At 34.5% G+C, this 23,010-nt stretch overlaps 1 protein-coding gene across 5 annotated transcripts; it reads left to right on the top strand.

Annotated features, from left to right (window-relative positions):
* Nucleotides 1–6,122: 6,122 nt before the first annotated feature.
* LOC111087091 (uncharacterized threonine-rich GPI-anchored glycoprotein PJ4664.02-like) lies at nucleotides 6,123–16,861 on the top strand. Of its 5 annotated transcripts, none has more exons than XM_022392482.1 (4): nucleotides 6,123–6,344; nucleotides 8,117–8,174; nucleotides 12,540–12,577; nucleotides 13,029–16,861. In XM_022392482.1, exons 2-4 carry the CDS (start codon nucleotides 8,150–8,152, stop codon nucleotides 16,032–16,034), a joined length of 3,069 nt encoding a protein of 1,022 aa, XP_022248190.1. In that variant the 5' UTR covers nucleotides 6,123–6,344; nucleotides 8,117–8,149; the 3' UTR covers nucleotides 16,035–16,861. The 5 variants fall into 5 exon arrangements, with proteins under 5 accessions (XP_022248190.1, XP_022248188.1, XP_022248187.1 ...); XM_022392480.1 differs by having other exon boundaries at nucleotides 8,117–8,186; XM_022392479.1 differs by having other exon boundaries at nucleotides 8,117–8,186; nucleotides 12,537–12,577.
* The last annotated feature ends 6,149 nt before the right edge of the window (nucleotides 16,862–23,010 follow it).

Here is a 23,010-nt window from a genome sequence, read left to right as displayed (position 1 = left end):
CCCCATTCGCTAGGTGCCTGAATGTAAAAATACAGTGTTCGATACCTTGCGGTGGGAAGAGTGCAGATAGACCATTGAGTAGCTTAGCACTAAAATAACAACTAAAATAACGCATATAAGTGGAGGAAATGAAACTAAACCCAATCCTAAGACTGGATGGTGCGGTCCATTTAGTAAAAGACAATATTGTTGAGAAGTGTGAAATTGTATCTTAGAGTTGTATACCGATAATTGGTGTTGCACCTTCGCAAAAGCTTATGTGCTTTTTAAACAAAATCTCAAGTACAGTAATACCCCATTTAGCACTCAGGAAGGGTTCCTGAGAGCAGAGCTTTAAACGAATTAGCTCTAAACAGGGTCATTTTAACATAACATATATGGAGATATGTAAATGAAGGCATTGTTTCTTACCTGTTGTGAATGATGTACAAGTGCTTTATTTAGGTACTGGTAAATTTAACGTAAATTACTCATTACAATATCTACATCGCTGGAAAAAAGCAAATTTTTATTAGCCTTCAATCTTGTTTGGTTACAGAGCCATCAAATAGAAAATCAGATCCTTCTCCCACGCCCACCTCTCTCTTTCAGGATTTGTCAATACATGTAGTTCTCTTTTATGTTTACGACCATATTAGTTATAACCAATATACAGGCAAGGTTTTGCTCTAGCAAATGATTATTATATTACTTTGTTTTCTGTACAGAGATTTGTAGATCAGGAACGATCTTGTGTAGATGGATGATGTTTTAACGGTTCATATTGCGTTGCTAGAAACGCCAGAAAAATTGTGATAGTTAAGGCACATTGACTGCTTTTTGCATGTTATTATTATATGCTCTTTGTTGCGTTATTTTATTAAATAAAAATGATTTAGTGCACTACTAACATTAGTATGAAAAAGTAGTGTTCAGAGAGTTATGGATTTCTACAATTTTTTTTCTCTTTTGTGAAGCCCCCAGTAGCACAGCGATATGTCTGCGGACTTACAACGCTAGAAACCGAATTTCGATACCGTGGTGGACAGAGCACAGATAGCCCTTGTGTAGCTTTGTGCATAATTAAAAACAAACCAAACAAACAGACTCTCTTGTGAACAAAAACAACTCTCAAGGAGACAAGAGCTCTATAACGAATCAGCAGCGGGGTGGTGCTAAACGCGGTCTTACTGTATTTGAAAACTAGTAGTTATTAATGTCCTTCATAGAGGGCACAACAGACAAACATAGAAATAATTGAAACGCACTTATGTCAGAAGTTAGAAAATCCCACTACAAATACAAATTTAGTCTACGGTATACGATATAATGGTTCATACAATATAAAATAAGTGAAAACGTGTTTCTAGTTATGAGATTTATAAGGAAATTTACAAAAATAAAAGCCTTTGGCTATTACGAGATGGAATATTAATGATGCAAGTTTATAGCCAATTACGCATTGTCAAATGAAGTGTTGGTAAAAAAAAAATATTGAACCTAAAATACAAGTATGGAATATTTAATCAAAATAATAGCAAGGACTGACTTAAAACAAGAGATAAGTAATTATTACCTTTCAAGACAACTGGGAATAGTGGTAATTTACGTGTTTTGGGAGTAAATTTATATTCCGTTTTGTTTTCAGTTTTTCTGTTAGAATCTTTAATATACACAATGTATTTCTATAAACGTAAATAGTATTTATTTTTATTATTTACTTGGTAAATTATCAAACCTATATAAAAGCCAGTGTGTGTCACGTAACGCTTGATATGTCGAAATAGGAGGAGTAATAAAAGTTAAAATGCATTTATCCAGATAGAATAGTTCATCAATGTCTGCCCATTACGATTTTAGTGACGGGGGTGCCGTGAAAACTTATAAGTGTAGTGAGTGTTGGTATAATAAGCCTAACGTAGTGCGGGATCACCTAGCCTTGAGCCAAGTGCATAAAATTTATCATGAAAGTAAAATATCTATTCAATTTAAAACTTAAATCATTTCTGAATTAAGCTATTTTATGTTACACCAGCAACGTTTTAAATAAAAACAAACCTCTTTAATCAACTAAAACTCTAAATTTAGAAATCAACAAATATTTTTTCAGTTTTGTTGTCTATACATTTTTTATACTTTCAGTACATAGATTAACAACAATATTAGGTTATACTTTTGTTGCTAAGCAGCATGACATAAAAAGCCATTGTTGGAAAGTAGTGTTACCAAAATATACTGGCTTTTCTATATATTAGAAATTGTTAATCTAACTGATTTTTACCAATAATTATTATATGAATACGCCACGAATTCATTTCATGAATGATCTTAATTTTGATTGACTCACAAAGGAATTTACCGACGTTTGACTGTCTCGACTGCACTCTTCTGCCTCTTTGTTGGTCAAGCTTTATTTTGCAAAATTAATTTATTACAGTTACCTATGAAATGTGAGGTTAGGGTATACTATGGGGTGGGAGTGGTAGTACTTGCCTCGTCACTTTTGACGAACTATACGCTAGTATACATATAATTACCATTTTAAGATTGTTAGAAACACCCGGATATCACTGCATTTAGAATTTATTTGAACATTTGGAGCAAAAGTATTTAATACAGTCAGTGTCAAATATAACGCATACATGTCGTTTTATCACGAGAAGTATTTTGCATTGTTTGCTTGTCTTTGTTTTATAGCAAAGCCGCACTGAGCTACCTCCTGTATCCATCACGAGGAATCGAACCCTGGATTTTAGCACTGCTGTCCCACAGGGGTGCTGTTTTGCATTTTCGCTTACAATGTGGGCTTAGGGCTAAACTAAGTCCCCTAAGCTGATCGAATAACATGCCATATTATTAGGATTATGATAGGAAATATCGGTAACTGCGAAGTTACTCAAATAGGTGAACCAATGCATTCTAATCATTAAAAGTTTTTTTTACATTACATATTCCTAGTTAGACCGATATATTAAAATATCTACATTACTTGCTAGGTAAGCTATGGATTCTAATCTGTGTACGTAGCTCATTTTGATCAATCGCCCCCAGTGGCTCAGCAGCAAGTCTGAAGGCTTATTACGTTAAAAACCAGGTTTCGATATGCGTGTAGGCACAGCACAGATAACCTTCGTGTATCTTTATACATAACAATAAACAAACAAACAAAAGCTTTGATTAAAAGTTACTTACGATATATGATTATTGTAAACTACTGCAGGTACTTGGGAACTAAAAATTTAGTGAGTTGTCATTACGTCATCAAACTATGAAGTGTAGTTAAAGTTGCATATTTGAATTTAACATAGACATTCAGGAATATAAGTGTACTTTCGTTTATACAAAGGGACTTTTACTTCGTGAATATTGTATTAAATGGCATGAATATAAAAAAAAAGGAACAACGCAAACAGTCAACAGAATGGTAAATAAATCGTGTTTTACATAAAGTGTGTACATGTATGTAAAGTAGAATAGAAAAAGGCCGTATGTATAACATTAAGTGTCACTACAGTATGCAAGTTAAATCTGACAATTCTTTGCTTCCAAGAAAATATCAGAATAAGAGGTTGAAGTATGAGTTCTCTTGAAATATGTTTGACGTACTGGAACTTACGAATCCACAAACTGAAGATGTTTGTAAGTACTAGCTAACCCACTGAAGAAGTCTCGCATCTTCAAATGCTTTGTGAAATCACACAAAGGCGGGGTGGGAGAGGTATTGTCCATGAAAACCATACCTGATACGTTACGTTTTTGAAAAGGAGGCTTTTCTTTATTAAACTGAATCCCCAATTTATCAAACACTCATGTATTTTAATGCACAAATTCGAATATCTAAACCCCCCACTAGGAGGGCGTGGAGGTTGAATACTTTCTGGATAGGTAGATAATTAAATTATTATTAGCAGTCCCTCTGAATAAAATAAACATAAGAACATTGATTGACTCGTTGCCTAACAACGGTCATAAATATGCAAAGACGACTAAAACCAAAATCGGCACAAAACTGAAACTGATTTAGAACCATTTTATTGTGTTAGTGTCACAATAGTTATATCTTAAACATTGAAAATGGCGTTGGTATAATATCAAAAGTTTAGAAAAATAAAAGGAGTACTAAAAATCAACTGTGGTGCACGAGACTAAAATAGTTCATAACAAATGTTTTAATTAAGTGTTTAGCTATTTTCTTTTGGAGATTGTTAGAACACACCCGGCATTCACCCCATTTGGAATTTAGTTGAACATTTGGAGCAAAAGAAATACAACCAGAAATTAATATAATGCCTAACTGGGCTGAAGGAAGAATACTAAATTCGAAAATATTTGATCTAAAAAGGTTTTATGTTTAAGTTGGTGTTTCGAATAAAACATAATTTTGGGTATACGCTTTTTATTCAAGTATACTTATGTGACTGATGGTACTCTTTTTTTTTTAAAAGACAGCAATAACATAGATATGTACGGGTTCACAAGAATAAATAAATCATCATTTTGCTTGTGTGTACATGGAATCTTCAAGTGTAAAACACCAATAACGTTCCAGTTATGAAACACAAACACGAATGCTTAAAACAATTACAGAGGTTGAGTATATTATATTAAAATAATCTTGGAGACCTACGAGGTCGTTACAGCCCATGTTGCAATGTCCGGTTATGCTCTACCTGACAACCGTGCATCTTGATAATAACACCCGACGCAGGCTTCATCGTAAGGCTATCATGTCCACAGAACATAGCTCCTCACTGATACTTTCCATCATCCATCTAGATTACGAAGACGACAGTTTCCTAGCGCGCTTTCAACAATTTGATTGCAGAGAAATTCATAGGTGCTGCATCCTGCGACTGGGCCGATATGTCATTTCATTTTCCAACTGCTTGAGGTATGCGACAATTGAACAGGAGGTATGGCCGGAAGACATACCCTGTTGGTCCCATTGGTCTTCTTGATTATGATGGATTCTGTTGCGTGGGTCGCGAGGACGGTTTTATCTACTGGCCATTGTGATAGTGGATTCTCATCTGTCACGAGACGCAGCACTTTGCTTAACATGGCTCAGCTACGACTTTCTGGATGGTCCTTGTGTCCCACGTTGATCCATATTTATTTGTTTTCATATGCGAGTAAGTACAGGGATATCTCCATCTTGAAACTTATAAATCCATGATCTAAACACATCTTTATTATCTAAGTGAACATATATTTGGCACTAAAAAGGGTAGATACGTATCCTTCTAGAAGGTGATCAGTTTTCCATGGCATCATACTACCTACGAAACGCCTAACAACATTACAATTAGTCCTCGCGCATTCGTTCCACCGCTATTTTATCTCGACTGTTATTGTTACGTAACTTGCTTATTTGTATATGTAAAAGTATTTTAATATAATATACTCAACTCTCTGTAATGTGATATAGGCTACGGCCTAGGTAATGAATACCGACAAAATGATTCTGGGATATTGCGCGTGTACTAAATATCTTCGTAGCTATATCTGTTTTTACTATTTTTTTTAAGCTTTATAAAATTATTGTAACAAAAACAGACACTTTTATACACTGTGAAGACCTAGGTGCCATCTAGAGACTTCAATTTAAATAGAAGTTAAATAAGACACCGGTTGTTGCCGGTGGTAGTCAAGGTGACGGCGTACAGTGCAGGAGTACTTCACGACCGAGGGTTTCTGAATTGACCGAATATGAGGAATATAATTAAACTTATACATGTTATCAATAGGACTCATTCCATTCGCTTTGATACTACTTTCGTTATTATTAATATTTTGGGGGAAAATTAGATTTTACACAAAATGTATAGAACCGTTGCTTTTGCGGGATGACTAGAGCGACAGCTGAAATACGAATCAGATTAAGTATTCACACAGATTTGATGACGAAGAACCCACTTTGAGACTAACAAGGCTTGCAGCCGGCTTGAATGTATAATTATGTTAAACTTAAAATAAAGTTTTCTTCCTTGCCTATTCAAGCAGTTTCCAAACTATATTGTGTATGCACACGTTTTGTTACGCTTTTCGTTTTATAATTCACAATAATATCAGAGCTAATTAACTATGCATTCAGAGGGTGTATTTTGAACACACCTCGTGATGTTTTTTTTAATGAAATATTGCGTTCCTAAACGTCAGTCAGGCTACAGGGCGCTTGGGAGAAAGAGGGCATGTTCTTTTCACAATTAACGTATCAGTCTCCTAACAAACTGTCCTTGAGTTGCTACTTGCTGTTTGAAGGCCAATAAACCCCACACAAGTTAGGGTTAATCATCGTAGAGAGAGAACAAACAGCCTTGGATATTTCAACAGTGGGAGAGCGAGCGAAAGGACGTATCATACAGGTAAGGGCAACTTCTATCACTCAAATTATTGTACATAATTCTGTTATGAAACTTAACTGATTCATTCCTTTTAGAAAACGTCTTTTTTTTTACATATACTTCGGAATTCATACCAGCGAATTTGATACGCATCTAAAATAATGTGAGGTTTGAAGCTGACTGTAAATATCAAACTATGAATGATAAACACAAAATAAAACAATGTTCAAAGTCTTCTAGTATTTTTGGCGTTCATTTGAAGCGCAAAACTATACAAATGACTGTGTGTGTCTCTCGCGGAGATTCGAACCCCGGACTTGAGCGTTATAAATTTTTGTTGTTGTATGGTACTTTTCAGAATTGTTAAGAATGTGCTTCATGTGGTGTATGTCGTCTGAGAACTTTATGGTCTAATGAACAAAGTTTAACTAATAAAAACAACTAATCTTTATCTGATAAACGAGTTAGTTATATACTGGATTAAAAAACAACTAATCTTTATCTGATAAACGAGTTAGTTATATACTGGATTAAAAAACAAGAACAATATAGAAAGGATTTGTAATATCTGCAAAGTGAGAAACATAATACAAATCCAATCTGCTGATAATCCATTCTTAACTTCTAACATACATATATGTATATAATTTTTCATGTTATTAAGTTTCATATTCTTATATCTTCTACAAAACAAAACAAAACACGAAACAACCAGCCTTAAACATTTACTTGTATTATTCGTAACGCTTGAACTTAATTATGATATTGTTTTTTAATTATTACTATTACTAACAAAAAAAAAGCGTTTAAGACCTGATAATATTGTTGTCGCAACTGATCGTTTCCCACCTATTTTTTTAATCATTCCAGTTTTTAAACACTAACCAACTGCTTTTGCGGCGAGTGGTTAATAAAATGGCACCCTTGTGATACAGAGGCTATTAATATATAATTCGAGTTTCCATTCCCATACAGTAGAGATCAGGTTGATCAATAGGTCAATATCAGTCCACTGTTGGCTGCACCTTAACTTGTGTATTTCCATGATAGGAAGCATACAGCACATTTGCAAAATAGCAAATGCACTTATCCTGTACTTCTGACCTAACACGGGTTGTGAATTCCATCTTCTTTGGTCCTCTCAATGACAATCTGAGTGGATAACACTTTCGGACTACTCGTGTTCTTAGAGCAGCTGTATGTAATTGGATTCGTACACTACATCTGCATTTTATTGTTTGTTTGTTTCTTTGTAATTAAGCACAAAGCTACACGATGGGCTATCTGTGCTCTGCCCATCACAGGTATCGAAACCCGGATTCTAGCGTTGTAAGTCCGCAGACATACCGCTGTGCCACTGGGGGCGCATTTTATTGAACAGCTACGAAGAAACTCGTGGAATTATGAAAGAGTTGCATCGTATTATGCTGAGAAGTCATGGATGGTTGTTCACATTCTAATTACTGTTTTATATGTGTTGGTTTAAATGTAATATGTTGGCTTAGTGACAAAGAAAAATACAAAAAAAAAGTTTTTGATACTTCTTTCAGACCGATAGAAGATGTTATCTATGAATACAAACACCTTAAAATTGCTTCTTTTTTTTTCTATAAACGCGCGATTTCAACGAGTTCCGGTGATACGTTATAGTGATTTAATGCCCTTTCTTAGTACTTGTGATTTCAGGTTTTGGCAGCGATATTAACTTACAGTTCCAAACTATTGTTAGGCCGTATTAAAACAATTAATTAATGCGTTTTTCATTGAACCACTTCTATTCTCTTGTTGTATAGGTTTCCAAACAATTAACAAGGCAGTCTAAGTTCATGCTGGGAAGATATTCAACATTAGGTAACTACAAAAGTAATTATATTTTATTGTAGATTAGCTTTTAATTTTTCCTTGTAAAAATATTACATATATCAGTGAAGAATTGTTTATTGTTTATTTGTAATTAAGCACAAAGGTACACAATGGGCTATCTGCGTTCTGCCCACCACGGGTATCGAAACCCGGATTCTAGCGTTGTAAGTCCGTAGACCTACCGTTGTGCCACTGGGGGCATCAGTGAAGAAATAAAAGTAGAATATCAAGCACAAAGCTACACAATGGGCTATCTGTGCTCTGCCCACAACGGGTATCGAAACCCGGATTCTAGCGTTGTAAGTCCGTAGACATGCCGCTGTGCCACTGGGGGGGGGGGCATCAGTGAAGAAATAAAAGTAGAATATGAGTTAGTATCCAGAAGTTCTCGGGCCTATAACATTCCCCCAAAGAAAGTACACAAGAGCCTACGGTGGTATTACTTCCAGGTTTTTTTTCTTTCTAGTTTTGTGGATTTGGGATTAAATTTTATATTAAAATAAATGTGTAATTTTAATACTTCGGGAATCTGTCTAGATTTGTAAAATATATTCTGTATATATTTAAAAAAATCTAAAATCCATTACTCAAGGTAATTAACTGTTATTGTATGTCTTGTAGGATTAATCAAGTCTCAGATACCAAATAACAACAAAATGTAACGTTTGATTTGGATTGAGAATATAAATATATACATACTTGAAACATCAAGATATTCTATTAATGTTATTATTCAGGCGCTCTTAAAGTCTCGTAAAATTCACTAGTAACAATTTCCTTAATTGAATGTATTTTCTGGGCATCTGGTAACAGGACTTCCCGCATTTTTACCGCGCCCACTAAACCAGTCTTACACAACGTACAAGAAGATAAGCCTTTTATGGAATTATATTGTGTAGTTTGTTCTAATAGTTAAAGCAAGGCTTACAACGTCATAATTTTTTATAAACATTTAAATTCGGCTAATATTCAATACTGGAAACTTCTATTTTATTATTCTTATCCAGTATGTGGTACCGAGTGCGAAAATTAATAAATCTATAGTAATAAGCTCTTTTTTTGTGGTTATAACATGACAAAAGGTTTTATTTTCGTACTTGTATCCCATATTACAAGTTTATGTTCAAAGAGTACTAATAAGTTACATTCATTTTACCATTTCTCTGCGTTATACACACACCTATAAGCGTCGAACCCTTTGAGAACTGATGGATCTGAATGCATCAGACTTTCTCCAGTGTTGCTCCCTTTCATATAGAGCTATAGATTTCGGAGTTGGCAAGCCAGTCTCGAATTTGTATAATTCCGCATAATATTCCCCGAATTTTACGTTTTGGGTGCGTTATAAGAGTGACAATCAATCTCTTATCACGGATTAGGTAGAAAGATATCTTGTTGTAGGTCCCAAGCAGTGATATAGACTGTTTTCGATTTTTTTTTACTGGTGTCAAAATTGACCATTTGAGATTGCGTGGTGGAGACATTGGGCATTCGTCCGTGAATGCTAGCCTCTTTAATTTTGTTACTTTGTCGTACAGCTAACTGGTAGAATATATATGGCTAGATACGTGTACTAGATTGTACATCTGTATTCCGTACAGGAAATTGTGAAACATGTTCATACTTTTAAAGAGTTAAGTTATAAACAATGGACACGACTTCTCTTTAGCTTAGTCAAGGTCCATCGGGAAGGAAAGGGAGGGCTCCTGGTTTCAAAGAACCAGGGCTTGGGACCAAGGGGACCGGGGAAGAGAAGGAAAGAAGAAAGGGAAGGAAAGAAAGAGAGAGAAGACACACACACATACACACACTTTGGTAGTATTTTAGACTTGACAAAAAAAAAACACAATTGAACCTTTTATCAGTCTGACGATAACCGAAGGAATTATTGTATCATGCACTAATTGGGCTTGAAGAATTGATCGACACAAACTATTTTTTCAGTGTGATGTTTTACAGTTCTCTGATATGTATTTCAACGATACGATTCTTATCAAAATCGCTTTCATTGCTTTCGTGTTATGCCAACGTTAATGCCAATGGTGAAATACTGGCAAGGACGAGGTGGGAAGGTTTGAAAGAGATAAAAACCGTGTCACAATTTTGGCCGATAGCAGGTAATTATGGGAGGAGTGACACCAGGCTCTGACGAAACCTGGCTATATGTGGCACAAGGCTCTGACGAAACCTGGCTATATGTGACACCAGGCTCTGACGAAACCTGGCTATATGTGGCACAAGGCTCTGACGAAATCTGGCTATATGTGGCACCAGGCTCTGACGAAGCCTGGCTGTATGTGGCACAAGGCTCTGACGAAACCTGGCTAAATGTGGCACCAGGCTCTGACGAAACCTGTCTATATGTGGCACAAGGCTCTGACGAAACCTGGCTATATGTGGCATCAGGCTCTGACGAAACCTGGCTATATGTGGCACCAGGCTCTGACGAAACCTGGCGATATGTGGCACCAGGCTCTGACGAAACCTGGCTATATGTGGCACAAGGCTCTGACGAAACCTGGCTATATGTGGCACCAGGCTCTGACGAAACCTGGCTATAGTGCTAATTTATATAATAACAATGAACATATGACATAATTTATAAACTATGAGCTCGACTTGTCTCCTTTAGCTTTAACGCTCATTTATAAACGAAATTAATATACAAGATAGTATACAATGGATTCGACTTTCCTTTAGCTTTAGCTCTCATTTATATAAAACAACCAATTTTAGGTATAAACAAGGGCCAGGATGTGTCTTCTCTAGCTTCCAACGCTCATTTACAAAAAAATCACAAAATAATTTAGATTTAAGATATAAACAATGGACTTGATTTGTCTTTTCTTATTTCCAACAGTCATTTATGGACAAATAACAAGATGACTGTAATAAATATTTGGGAGTATCTTACAGACAGGAATATAACGATCTCTCTTTTTTTTTTTTGGATATATGTTTTGTCTAAAAATAAATAATAAAAGGCTTACAACATTTTAATATTGTATTCTGTGTAATAATTATCAGCATTGCGTCTGTTAGCTAAGTTCCAGCAACGGAACCGAACGCTCGCAAAGAAAAAAAATCCATCTCTTTCTTTCGCGGACAGAGAAAATCCATAAAATTATTGTAATATCTCACGCAATGAGTCTCAATTCTATTTAACAATAATCTAAACTGGTAAAGTATTTTTCTAGCAAATTTTCCTTCTTCTGGAAAACATAGCGAAATGTTGTCATATTCTATCACACTGTTCGCGTATATAATTACATTAATGTTAAAAACGTTTCTGAAAAATATATTTTTTCAAGTATATATTCAAAATAATCAATAGAGAAAGTAATACTAAAATGACTGCAATATTCACGAAGCACAAGAAACTATGCTGCGTTCTTTCTATACATATACAGTATTAACTTCCGATCTAAGCAAGCTACTTTAGACCATGACTAAGATAATCACGGTAACGAGTATAGCTAATTAAAAAATACTGTTATTACATTTAAAGATAATAATGCAGTATTCCATCAATAAGATATAACGCTTTTAAAGGCGTGTCTCTCAGTTTTACAGAAAAATAAAGTGTTCTAATATCTTTGTTTGTTTGAAGTTAAGCACAAAGCTACACAATGGGCTATCTGTGCTCTGCCCACCACGGGTATCGAAACCCGCTTTCTAGCGTTGTAAGTCTGCAGACATACCGCTGTGTCACTGGGGGGGGGGGGTTAATATCTTGAAAACAAAAAAAGCGCATCAATAACACATTCAGCAGAGATCGAACTTCGAATTTTAGCGTTATAGATCCTTAAGCTTACCGCTGTTTATAAGTCTGTCGTTGCTGTATGAAACATTTGCTTCTGTTACATATAGTATAATGATACTGATATCAGGATAGAAACTTAGAACGCAGACAAGGTTCTTTTGTTGGCTACCATTATTGAATGACATTTAACAGTGCAAACAAGGTGACCTTCACGTACTGAGTAGGTTTAGCTAGATAATATCCTACACTTATCCGCTTGTCATCATTCAACGAACAATAAAGAATGTTTTACAGACTGGTGTATGATAAAAGTTCCCACGTTTAGAAGAATGACGTTGCAGGGTTAGTTCTGCGTAATTATCCAGTCAGCGCAATGTTGTCTACAAATGATTAAAACTTATATTAAAAAAAAAAACAGGCGTATTTTTGTTCATTGTCTTCATAATTGCTTGACTTGTTTTAACATAGATTGTCGCTCATACTTATTCATTTAATTACTTTGATAGTATTAATTATCATTTCTCTTATGTTTTATACTGGATATTTTTCTTTGTTTTTGTATTTTATTCTATTTGAATTTTTTCCAGTAGCATGGATTTTCTTATGGCTTGTCAGTGCAACAAATCAGGTAAGCCTAATTAATTATTCAATACAATAAACCAGCTAAGACTAATTAATTATTAAATACAATAAACCAGCTAAGCCTAATTAATTGTTCAATACAATAAACCAGCTAAGCCTAGTTAATACACTCTTGAATAATTCATATAAGATTCTTCTTAATTTTTATTTCAGTCGAGAAGATCAACATTTTCTAACTAAATTATTAGAGACAAATTGAAAAGTGTCCATGCTGTTGGGCAGCAGACAATCTGCGGAAAGTTGTAGACGTAAAGTAAACCTTTATTTTGCAACAACTGTTTTCCAATGAAAGTATGTTTTGATATACATTTTAGACTTGTTTAGCTAAAGGATTCTTTGTTTTGCTTAACCATGCATGTGGATTACTAAGGTTAGCAGGTTTGGATTATATGTTCATGATTAACTTCTGGTGATTAAGTTAATTATTTCCTTCTTAGTCAAGCAAAGAGAAGTACATGCAGGCATGTACAGACCAAGAGCTCTTCGTCAATCTCGCGCCTCTTCAGTTTTCCTGCAGCGGCAAAAGACTTGGAGGATATTACGCTGACATTGAGAGTTCCTGTCACGTATTTCATTTCTGTGGTCCAGGCTATAAGGGCGGCGTTGCTGACCATGTGTTCTGTTGTCATCCGGATTTGGTGTTTGACCAGAAATTCCTGGTGTGCGACAGACCTGACACTGTGGACTGTGCTGGGTCTGCCCAGTATTATAACTTACAGTTTCGAAATTTTCGCGACTACCCAGAGCTACAAGATCAAGAATTTGATGAAATTGCTACTACAGATCTCACGTTGACACAAACAGTTCATGATAACACCAACGAACCTGACCAGTTAACTCGAATGAATTTCCGAAACACATTAGTCACAGAAACGTTAGTGGAGCAAAATAAGTTCAAGCCAACAGCATATTCAGATAATACTGTCGTAACGGGGGTAGTAACAAAATTAGAAAACACTTCAGTTTATCCTCAGAGGCAGAACACTGCTAGTATTTTTGTGGATACAAACTACGCTAGTTCAACGCCATCTATCTTAAAGAATAATTTTAACGAGCCAATAGTAAATCTCTTGGATGCTAATCGTTCAGGAATGGAAGAACCCCTCTTAGATTTCTCTGTGTTATCAAAAATGCAGATTACCACTAACAAATATATCAACGCTGGCCAACCTCCACCAGAAGCAGCAACAGTTTCTGTGACGTCAGAATCAGAAAAAACTATAGTAACAAATTACGTTAAGACAGACACAGAAACGACTGCACTAACAGATTATATGATATCAGAATCAGAAACGTCAACAGATTTCATTACATCAGAACTAAAACTAGGAACAAACAATTCACTGAAACCGAAGTCAGAAATAGCGACATCAAAACCATTTACTACCACAGTAAAAGGTCCCGCGACGTTAGAAACAGAAACTACAGTTGCAACAAATTCTGTGACCTCAGAATCAGTTCATGCAACGTTAATCAATTCTGCTATATCAGAACCAGAAATAATATTACATTTCATGACATCCGAGCCAGAAACAACACAATTAGCAGATCCCATGACAACAGAATTAGAAAAAACAACAAATTTAGCTATAGCAGAACTAAAAACAACTGTCTCTCTGAAAACAGAATCGGAAACAGAAGCCTATTCCGTGACATCAAAACCAAGTACAACAGTATCTATTCCCGCGATATCAGAATCAGACACATCAGGATTAGTAGATTCCGTGTCACCAAAATCAGTTACAGCAGTAGCAGATCCCGCAATATTGGAACCAGAAAGAAATATAATAACAAATATCGGTTTATCAGAGCCAGTTACGACAGTAAGAAATCTCATCTTATCAGATCCACAAACTACAATAGAAATAAATACTTTGTTATCAGAGCCAGTTACAACAGCAAGAAATTTAACTTTACTAGAGCTACTAACAACAACAGTAGTGAATTCTGTGATATCAGAACCTATTAAGAAAGTAGAACATTCCATTTTATCAGAGCCACATATAACAATAGCAACAAATACTGTGTTATCAGAATCAGTTACATCAATAAGTAATCCCATTTTACTAGAACCACAAACAACAATAGTAACAAGTTCAGTGAAACCAGAATTATCTACGACTGTAACATATCCTGTGATATCAGAGCCAGAAACAACAACAGTAACAAATTCCGTGACTTCAGAACCAGTTACAACATTAAGAAATCTCATTTTATCAAAGCCACGAACAACAATAGTACCAAATTCAGTGATATCAGAACCAGTTACCACTGTAACATATACTGTGATATCAGAGCCAGAAACAACAGTAACAACTTCTGTGACGTCAGAACCAGTTACCACTGTAACATATCCTGTGATGTCAGAGCCAGAAACAACAATAACAACTTTTGTGATGTCAGAACCAGTTACGACTGTAACATATCCTGTAATATCAGAGCCAGAAACAACAACAGTAGCAAATTCCGTGACGTCAGAACCAGTAACAACATTAAGAGATATTATTTTATCAGAGCCACAAACAACAACAGTACCAAATTCAGTGATATCAGAACCAGTTACCACTGTAACATATCCTGTGATATCAGAGCCGGAAACAACAGTAACAACTTCTGTGACGTCAGAACCAGTTACCACTGTAACATATCCTGTGATGTCAGAGCCAGAAATAACAATAACAACTTCTGTGATGTCAGAACCAGTTACGACTGTAACATATCCTGTGATATCAGAGCCAGAAACAACAACAGTAGCAAATTCCGTGACTTCAGAACCAGTAACAACATTAAGAAATATTATTTTATCAGAGCCACAAACAATAACAGTACCAAATTCAGTGATATCAGAACCAGTTATCACTGTAACATATCCTGTGATATCAGAGCCGGAAACAACAGTAACAACTTCTGTGACGTCAGAACCTGTTACGACTGTAACATATCCTGTGATATCAGAGCCAGAAAGAACAACAGTAACAAATTCCGTAACTTCAGAACCATTTACAACATTAAGAAATCTCATTTTATCAAAGCCACGAACAACAATAGCACCAAATTCAGTGATATCAGCACCAGTTATCACTGTAACATATCCTGTGATATCAGAGCCAGAAACAACAGTAACAACTTCTGTGACGTCAGAACCAGTTACGACAGTAAAAAATGCCATTTTATCACATCCAAAAACAACAATAGTAACAAATGGCGTGTCATCAGAACCAGTTATGACAGTAACAGATTCCGAGACACCAGAACTCGAAAGAACAACAAACTTTGTAACAACAAAGTCAGAAATAACACAGTTAACAGATTCAATAACATCAGAATCAGAAGCGATAACAGTTTCCTTGACAACAGAAAAGGGAACCGATTCCGTCGCATCAAGAGATTCAACTGTTGAATCTAAGACCACTATCGGTAAGAGTAAAAATGTGAGCGTTTGAGAATAAATCTTAAACCTCACCACGTAACTTCAAGCTCTAGACAACAATTCCTTAATAACCATAATAAATCAAAAGAATGCTAAGAAGTGTAATATAACAGAACCAGAAAATATTTTTTTTAACAGCTTACACCATCAGAGGATTCAGAAGACGCTTTTATCGTAACCGAAGCAGCACGTGATGCTCCCTTAGCAACGGATAAAAACTATTTTAGCTCTTTATCAGGAAATTATAATTAAAACAAACGACATACTTCTGTCACTGAATTCTTTCTTATCGACCAATGAGTACAACTTTGGAAATATTTATTGAAAATGCAAGCAGGCCCGTTCTCAGAGGTTTAAAAGTCCTGTTGTGAATAGGAAATGAGGGGGCTGTTTTAACAACTCTCTGAGTGTAGAAATTTCGTGTGTATTTTATTATAACTCAAATCAAAATCAGAAATCGAGTCTAAAAAAAACTGTAAACAAAATAAGTCAGAATGTTGCTATTGTTAATTAAGATTCAGGTTACATAACCTCGAGATCAGTGTTTACTATAATGTGTTTGTGGGGTCTACACGACGTATATCACGCCCACTCACAGGTTACTTGTATCCTAGAGATCAACTTTCAGTATAAACAACATTATGTTGTTTTTTGTTGTTGTTTTTTGTCAGGGGGTGATTGAGAGGGGGGGGGATTCTGGACACGTTCTTTCCCTCTCTGGAGAATCTTTGCCCAAGGTTCCTGATACACATCCAATTCCAACCGTGGCAACTGCCTTGTATTTTTGCAAGATTACTTTTGTATTATAATTATTCCTATCAATAAAGTTTAAGGTTAAAAGACTTTTAAAGAACTCCCTTAATTGAAATTAACCGAGTTTAGTTTATTTATGATATCCAGTTATGTAGCTTAAACATATTAAAAAGCTAGAGTTTTCACCCTAAAAAGTGTTTTCATTTAGTTTTACTTCAGGCAACTAAGTTCTTAAGCAAGTGTTAAACTAACTTGAGAATGGCGTATTTTTTAGCGAAGTTTTTTGAAACTAATTAAAACAAAAAATGCACTTTACGACCTACATATATTTTGTTGGAATATCAAGAAACAGTTGAAACTTGCTCACCAAATACTACTCTTAACTAATACACATCTATAAGAAACCCATTCAGTTCACATTATCCCAGAATGTAAATAGGATATTCTGAATTAATACATAACTAACACACAACTATATCAAAACCATAAAATACAAAAGCCCACAATATGAAAAATACTGAAATAAATCCATATATAATATACAACTATAATGAAATCACACAACACATATCCACAAAATGTACAATACAAAGCTCTGAAATATATAACTAATACACAGATATAAGAAAATCACACGATGCTCATATCCACAGTATGTACAATAGGAAGTTCAGAAATAGATTGATAACTAATACGTGATAACATATCCACAATATGTACAATAGGAAGTTCAGAAATAGATTGATAACTAATACATGATAACATATCCACAATATGTACAATAGGAAGTTCAGAAATAGATTGATTACTAATACATGATAACATATCCACAATATGTACAATAGGAAGTTCAGAAATAGATTGATAACTAATACATGATAACATATCCACAATATGTACAATAGGAAGTTCAGAAATAGATTGATAACTAATACATGATAACATATCCACAATATGTACAATAGGAAGTTCAGAAATAGATTGATAACTAATACATGATAACATATCCACAATATGTACAATAGGAAGTTCAGAAATAGATTGATTACTAATACATGATAACATATCCCCAATATGTACAATAGGAAGTTCAGAAATAGATTGATAACTAATACATGATAACATATCCACAATATGTACAATAGGAAGTTCAGAAATAGATTGATTACTAATACATAGCTATAAGGAAACCACATGATGCACGTATCCACGGTATATATATATTTATAGGAAGTTCTGAAACAGGTGTTCATAAACTAATAGTGGATTAGTTCTAAATATGTCTTGAAAGCCATATCAAGATTGGAGTTCACGTGAAAGGTTAAGAAGTAAACATCAGTAGATATGTAAATAGTGATATTGATGTAACACCTGAGATAGTCATGCTGTTATGAAAGACACTGACAAGCGTTTAAACTGATATTTTGTAACTATTTCACGTGAAACAAAAACACGTATCACGGTATTAGACGAGTTCCTGTTCGCTTTCTGTGTTAAAAAGATAGACACGAAGAACACTTTGTATACCTCACTTCCGGTAGTCTTTTCCATTTCCGCTTGTGTTCATCAGCATTTCGATTCATCTGAATCTTTCTTCTTCTGTTTTGAACTGCATTTCTCATAACCATTGCATTAATATTTATACTAAGCAGAAGGTTACGACGAACCAAACTTTTTACAATTCCAGTTAATGAAAAAAAAGCAAAGAATCAAAATCTGAAGAACATGTCTCTTTTCTTTATACCAAGACTAACATTGAGGTTATTAGAGATACATATCGATGTAGCTAACGAAGTATTTGAGGTGTGATCAATTTTGGTGTTTATTATGTTTTTCTAAAAGAACGAGAACTGCCGATTGTGACAAAACCGTCTGATTTAAGAATAGTTAATCCTCAATGTGTTTAAAATCCTATGAATAGATATATTTAACATTTGGATTAATGTCGGAACCGTTCTAAAAGTAAAATAGATGACGCTATGCGTCCATAACTCAAACGATAAAGGTGTCAGGTTTTATGTATTGAAAATATTCTTTACAGTAGGTGTCTGTGACTTGTTGGCGATACATTTTGACAATAAACAAACAGTACACAATCCACTTATTTTAAAATTATATATTAAAACAAGTCAAACATATATATAAATGTTCGTTACACTATTGGTTATCACAGCTGCATCGAGATCTTTAAATAATTGTATCTTTTTCGCCAAAGTCCACACAGACTGATTCAGTTACTTTAGAACACAATTTGACAAGACAAATTATTCTTCTCTGCTCTGTTATTATAATACAGTCAGTTATAATTTCATTTTAAAACTCGCCACTAAACGTTCTTTATGGCTAAACTCACAATCACATAGTCCAGATTTATATATTTATAACTAGCTCGAACTACATTCTATACATGTATTTAGACAGACAGTTTTAAGATGCCAGAATTTCACCAATAATTGAACTTACGATTAGTTCCAAACGATCAGATTTCGAAAAGCAAACGTTTTACATTCATAAATCATAGAATAAGTTTACGGAACACTAAAACAAAGAAAAAAGACTTTAGACATGCAGTTCTAACAACGTACAGATATATTAGTTTGTTTTCAATTTCGCGCAAAGCTACATGAGGGCTACTTGCGCTATCCGTCCCTAATTTTGCAGTAATAGATTAGAGGGAAGGCAGCTAGTCAACACCATCCACCGCCAACTCTAGGGCTACTTTTTACGAACGAATAGTGGGATTGACTTTCACTTTATAACGCCCCTACTGATGAAATGGCGAGCATGTTTGGTGACGCGGATTCGAACCCGCGACCCTCAAATTGCGAGTCAAACTCCCTAACCACCAGGCCATGCCAGGCCCGTATAGATGTATTATTAAGAACGACGACGATGAGAAGACATTGTGTGAGGCTAACATATATATATTTTTATATATATATTCCAAAGGAGTACTCAGGTTTCTCCTGTAATCTATGGATAAAATGAATTGAGAAAACTATTTAATATAAGTGTACTTTTAAAGTAAGATCACTGACGTATTGGAAAGACGACCGTGAAAATAAAATGCACACTATATGCATAAAATATTGAAATGCTAGATTAAAAGGCATAAGCATTTGCTTTCAAATTTTTTATTCGTTTAGTGTATATTTCCAGATAGATTCTAATGTCAGAATTTAGATACAATATCAACACGAATGAGGTGTATCATTAAAACAAATTACATGCTCTGTGTACTACCACACTGAATTGACATCGGATATATTTTCTCATCATACTTGGAATTAAAAGTTAATGTTCCAGTCCTTTGCTACATGATATAGATAATTATTTTCACCGATAAAGTGATTGAAAATTTTATTTCATTTCAATATTTTTTGCTGTTTAAGGTATTTCGAACATTTTTTTATTTGGAAAGAAAAACATATTCATACGTTTTTAATTCTTTTTCTTATTAATGTTTGCTATTATTAAATTGCAAATGTAATTGTTGTTTTATTCAACAAGTCCGTTAATAAGAAATTAACTTCACTTTTTCTTTAATTTCCTCGTATTTACAGACTACAAAGAGAAACATATAATTGTTATACAGATTTTATTACTTTATATACATTTCTAGCCGTCTAACGTGGTGCCAAATATAATAAAACTTGGCAAAAAACGAAAATCAATTTTTGAGAAATACACGCAGTTACTGAGTCCTTGGACTCAGTAATGGCAGGCAGACTGTTAGATTTTACAGAAGATAAAACAAAGAAACAAAATGCTTGTCTCCTAATTTCTACAAATATAATTAAACAATATTTTATTTTTTTTTACTCTAAAACGAGAATAACCTTTCATACAGGCTGAAAATGTGTCGCTTCGAAAATTCAGTTTTAACTGCTATCGCTCGAAATCACGGTCTTCAAGATGGCTGACTAAACCAATACAAATACCGAAGGTTCCGAGTTCAATATTAATAAGAAACGAGCTAGATCTCGCATTTAGCCAAGAGGCAAACACTGTACAGTTTCTCCCCTAAAGCTTGCACACTGTGATGGAAGCAAATATTTTTTTAAGGGTTACTATAACATGTGAAAGGAAAGGCTTAATTATATATTTTTTTGCTCATATTTTTGGATATCTGTATATTCCTAATCCCAGGATTGATCAGACATTTACTAACAATGTGTACTTATGAACCCAGGCGATCATCACCCATATTTACCTCCGCCTGATGGTGACGATGGTTATGTTTTCGCCCCTGTGTGTGTGTTTGTTAGCAGAATTTCTCAAAAATGACTGAATAGATTTCAACGAAAGTTGGTATACATTTGAACTATGACCTGACTCAGAAGTTGTTAGTTTTGGAGGGTCAAGTTCATGAAAATCCAAAAATCCCTATGTGTTAACATGATGACCGATTTTTCACTCTATTTTTGCTCTGTAATTCAGTCAAAAAATGATCGGATTTTGATGAAACTTGGTGGACATATGTATAATATTATTCCTCATTGTGCTCCAAAAAATAAGGTCCGTATCAGTTGATAACGACGGACATATGGACACATTTCCGTATTTTTTAAGGGCTGAATATGATTAACGCTGGGTGGCGGAGGTATGCACTCTACTGAGTGCTCCTCTAGTTTACTGATGTATACTCCAAAAGTCAGCGATTGTCAACCATATTTTATTGATGTATACTCCAAAACTCAGCGATTGTCAACCATATTTTATTGATGTATACTCCAAAACTCAGCTATCGTCAACCATATTTTACTGATGTATACTCCAAACTCGGCGATCTTCAGCCATATTTTGCTGATGTATACTCCAAAACCCAGCGATTGTCGTCCATATATTAACAACTAATAGCACATACCAACCACAGTCAAGAAATAATTGTATTCACTATAAACATTTTAAGATTCATCCTCCACTTGCTCAACACTTACCAATCCTATATTTAAAAGTAGAAGATGAATTTCAATAATTATCAAAGAAATGGTGATAATTAACATATTTGATGAATGTTATTTTTAGATCAGATGCTTGTTCTGTAATTTACTTGCTATAAGCCAAGCTTTTAACACATAATCCAAAGAGACTAAAAGAAAATTAATTTTTTTTATAACTATCCACCATTTATCAATTACGTATTAACAAATACTGTTCTGATGTTAATATCATGAAACTCATGCTAAAATGATTAGGCCTAGAAGTACCATTGAAGTCCATATACTTATACACAAAATTACTTGTGCATCCATGATTTTGTTCGCTACAGGATATTTAATAACACATAAGCCATGTAGAAATGTATACTGTGAACAAAGCGCATAACCCCATTGCTAGCTCTGCGTTAGTTACAACAACATTCTTGCTAAAACGCGCACCGCATTTTGGGGCATTTAGTACGTTATAAGAATGACAATAATGTAAGAGTAGCCCACGAGTTTGCGATGAGTAATGGTATCAGATATCATTTCGTGAAACTTTGCGCGAAAATTCTTAAACAAACAATCTTTGATGTTAAAGTGGTTGATTTTAGAGAGAAATAAAATAATTTTTATTTCACTAGACGTGGAAATGAAAGTTTGTTTTTTTCAAAAAGAAATAACACAATTGAACTCGGTATCCTTTTTCTAAACAATTAAAGTAAAAACTAGAAACGAAATGAACTCAATCAAAGGCTGTTTGTTTTAACGCCGTTCACTACTGAGCCTACATTTCGTGCAACGAAGTGATCAAAATATTTGAATGAAATCAACCATATTTTATGTGAAATATGAATGGGACTCCAGCAGTAAATAGCGACGTTAAATGAAATATTGGAGGTGTGTTTTGCGGGAATCGAACCCCGGATTTAAGCGTTGTAAGTCCATAATCATGTCGCTGACCCACTTGGAGACTTGCGGGAACGAACCCTTGGATTCACAGTCCGTGCGCGCTAACCACAGGCCACCTATAGCTCTTTCATTTACTGATAATTTAACTGTTTCGAAGAAGATTATTAGTATATTGTAATTTACTTGTAATTTTAGTAAGTACAAACCCTACAAGTCCAAAAGACATTTAAAATTTCTTTGCCTGAAATACGAACATGAGAAGAAAATTGGTGTTCCATTCATTAAGAGCAATGAATATTTATATGTCATTGTATTTCAAACATGTATTGAAATTTCTTAGCATCATATATAAAAAAATGGAAACAGAATAGAAATAGTTTATATATTTCAAGGCTCAGCGGT

Source organism: Limulus polyphemus, unplaced genomic scaffold, assembly GCF_000517525.1.
Source record: "Limulus polyphemus unplaced genomic scaffold, Limulus_polyphemus-2.1.2 Scaffold1725, whole genome shotgun sequence".
NCBI lineage: Eukaryota > Metazoa > Arthropoda > Merostomata > Xiphosura > Limulidae > Limulus > Limulus polyphemus.
The sequence above is the reverse complement of the archived record's forward strand: the minus strand, read 5'-3'. Positions and strand labels throughout refer to the sequence as shown.

Bases quoted from the DNA above. Each gene is read 5' to 3' on its own strand.
- LOC111087091 (XM_022392478.1), top strand. From the start codon at position 12,252: ATGATAAAAGTTCCCACGTTTAGAAGAATGACGTTGCAGG. The intron at 12,292-12,536 runs GTTAGTTCTGCG...AATTTTTTCCAG, and splicing joins TAGAAGAATGACGTTGCAGG to TAGCATGGATTTTCTTATGG. The intron at 12,578-13,028 runs GTAAGCCTAATT...TTTCCTTCTTAG, and splicing joins TTGTCAGTGCAACAAATCAG to TCAAGCAAAGAGAAGTACAT.